This window comes from Acanthamoeba castellanii (assembly GCF_000313135.1).
Source record: "Acanthamoeba castellanii str. Neff unplaced genomic scaffold scf7180000084663, whole genome shotgun sequence".
Classification (NCBI taxonomy): Eukaryota; Discosea; order Longamoebia; family Acanthamoebidae; genus Acanthamoeba; species Acanthamoeba castellanii.
The window spans coordinates 153,491-155,160 of NW_004457710.1; the positions used below are offsets into that span (position 1 = coordinate 153,491).

Genomic DNA, 1,670 nt, shown 5'->3' on the forward strand with positions numbered 1-1,670 from the left:
CTCTCGCTAATATCGCTGGGCTGGTTGCGTGCGCGTGCGCGTGTGTGCAGGAGTCGCTGAGAGTGTGCTACGATGCCACGGTGCGCGATTCGGACGCGTCGGTGATTCAGTTCAACTACGGCGAGGACTCGATCGACATTACCAAGAGCAAGCACCTCGAGCGCTTCTCCTTCCTCTCCAAGAACACGCCCGCGCTCGTCCAGAAGTACGGAATCGCCCTCTCAATTATTTATTCTGTTTATTGTTGCTTATTAGTATTAATGTAATTGTTATTTTGCAAATTCAGGTATTACTTGACGGCGGCCAGACAAGCGCTTCAGACCAAGCCCACCAAGCGGTACCTTAAGAAGCGGGCGAAGAACGCCAAGCTCAACGAAGAGTCCACGGTAAGTGCACCACACACACCCCACCATTCACGTTCGCGTTTGCTCACCCGTTTCCCTGTCAACGTCGAACTAGCTCCAATCCGAGTTCGAGACCTTCCTCCACCTGGGTGCCGTGTCCGAGCGCTACCAGGAGAAGCTCGAAAAGGTACTTTCTCTAGCACCACACACGTATAGGATACCACACACACCGCACTCACGCCGCACACGCACACAAACAGTATATTGCGGCGAACCCCGACGGCACGCTCGAGAGCAAGAAGAAGGACAAGAAGAAGCCCAAGTCGCGGAACACGTCGGTCCAGTACTCGGAGACTACGTTCAGGGACCTCATGTACCTGTACTACCACCGCTGCCAGGCCGACCCGGGCGAGTCCGTAGGCCTGCTGGCCGCGCAGTCCATCGGCGAGCCCTCGACGCAGATGACCCTCAACACCTTCCATTTGGCCGGCCGAGGCGAGGCCAACGTGACGCTCGGTATCCCGCGTCTGCGCGAGATCATCATGACGGCCTCGCACAAGATCAAGACGCCCACGATGACCCTCCCGCTCCACGCGCACGCCGGCCAGAAGGAGGCGCAGAAGCTGGCCGACGAGCTCTACCGACTCACGCTCAACGAGCTCGTGGCCGAGCTCACCGTGACGGAGACCATCACCTCGTCCGGGTCGCGGTCGCGCCTCTACAACGTCGCGCTCCAGTTCAAGCCCCTCAAGGACTGGCCCGTCGACACCGCCAAGCTCTCCTTCCAGCGGGTCTGCAACGCCCTCGAGGACTCCTTCATCCCCAAGCTCCTCGGCGCCATCCGCAAGGAGCTCAAGATGAAGAAGACCAAGAGTACGCCCCACTCCTTTCTTACATTCCTCGCATTCCTATGATATTATTGTTAAATATTTTAAAATTAGAGGAATGTAATGACTGATTGGTATGGAATGCAGTCATCCAGCGGGTGCGACTCTCGGACGGGGACATCAACCAGGCGATGAGCGGCGAGAACGACGACGCGGAGGACCCCACCACCCAGCGCAAGAGCACGCGCAACGAGGAGGACGAGTCGGCCGCGCTCGGCAAGGAGAGGAGCCGCAAGCAGGAGCACGCCTCCTACGACGACGCCGAAGAGGAGGAGCTGAGGGAGGTGGCGGATGCCGGTCGCAAGCAGAAGCACAGCGTCGACTCGTCGCTGTCGGAGATGAAGACCAGGCTCAAGGGCAAGCAGGACGACGATGAGCAGACGACTGGCAAGTCCGCTGGACCTCAGAAGGTCGCGCCCGTCAAGGCCACTACGCGTGC

General features: G+C 59.0%; 1 protein-coding gene across 1 annotated transcript; it reads left to right on the forward strand.

Annotated features, from left to right (window-relative positions):
• Nucleotides 1-44: 44 nt before the first annotated feature.
• On the forward strand, nucleotides 45-1,670 carry ACA1_110750 (RNA polymerase I large subunit; the record flags this gene model as incomplete). Its single annotated transcript, XM_004357140.1, has 5 exons — nucleotides 45-205; nucleotides 287-386; nucleotides 460-531; nucleotides 605-1,217; nucleotides 1,319-1,670. Coding segments are annotated over 5 exons (1,298 nt in total), but the record flags the coding sequence as incomplete, so codon positions are not given.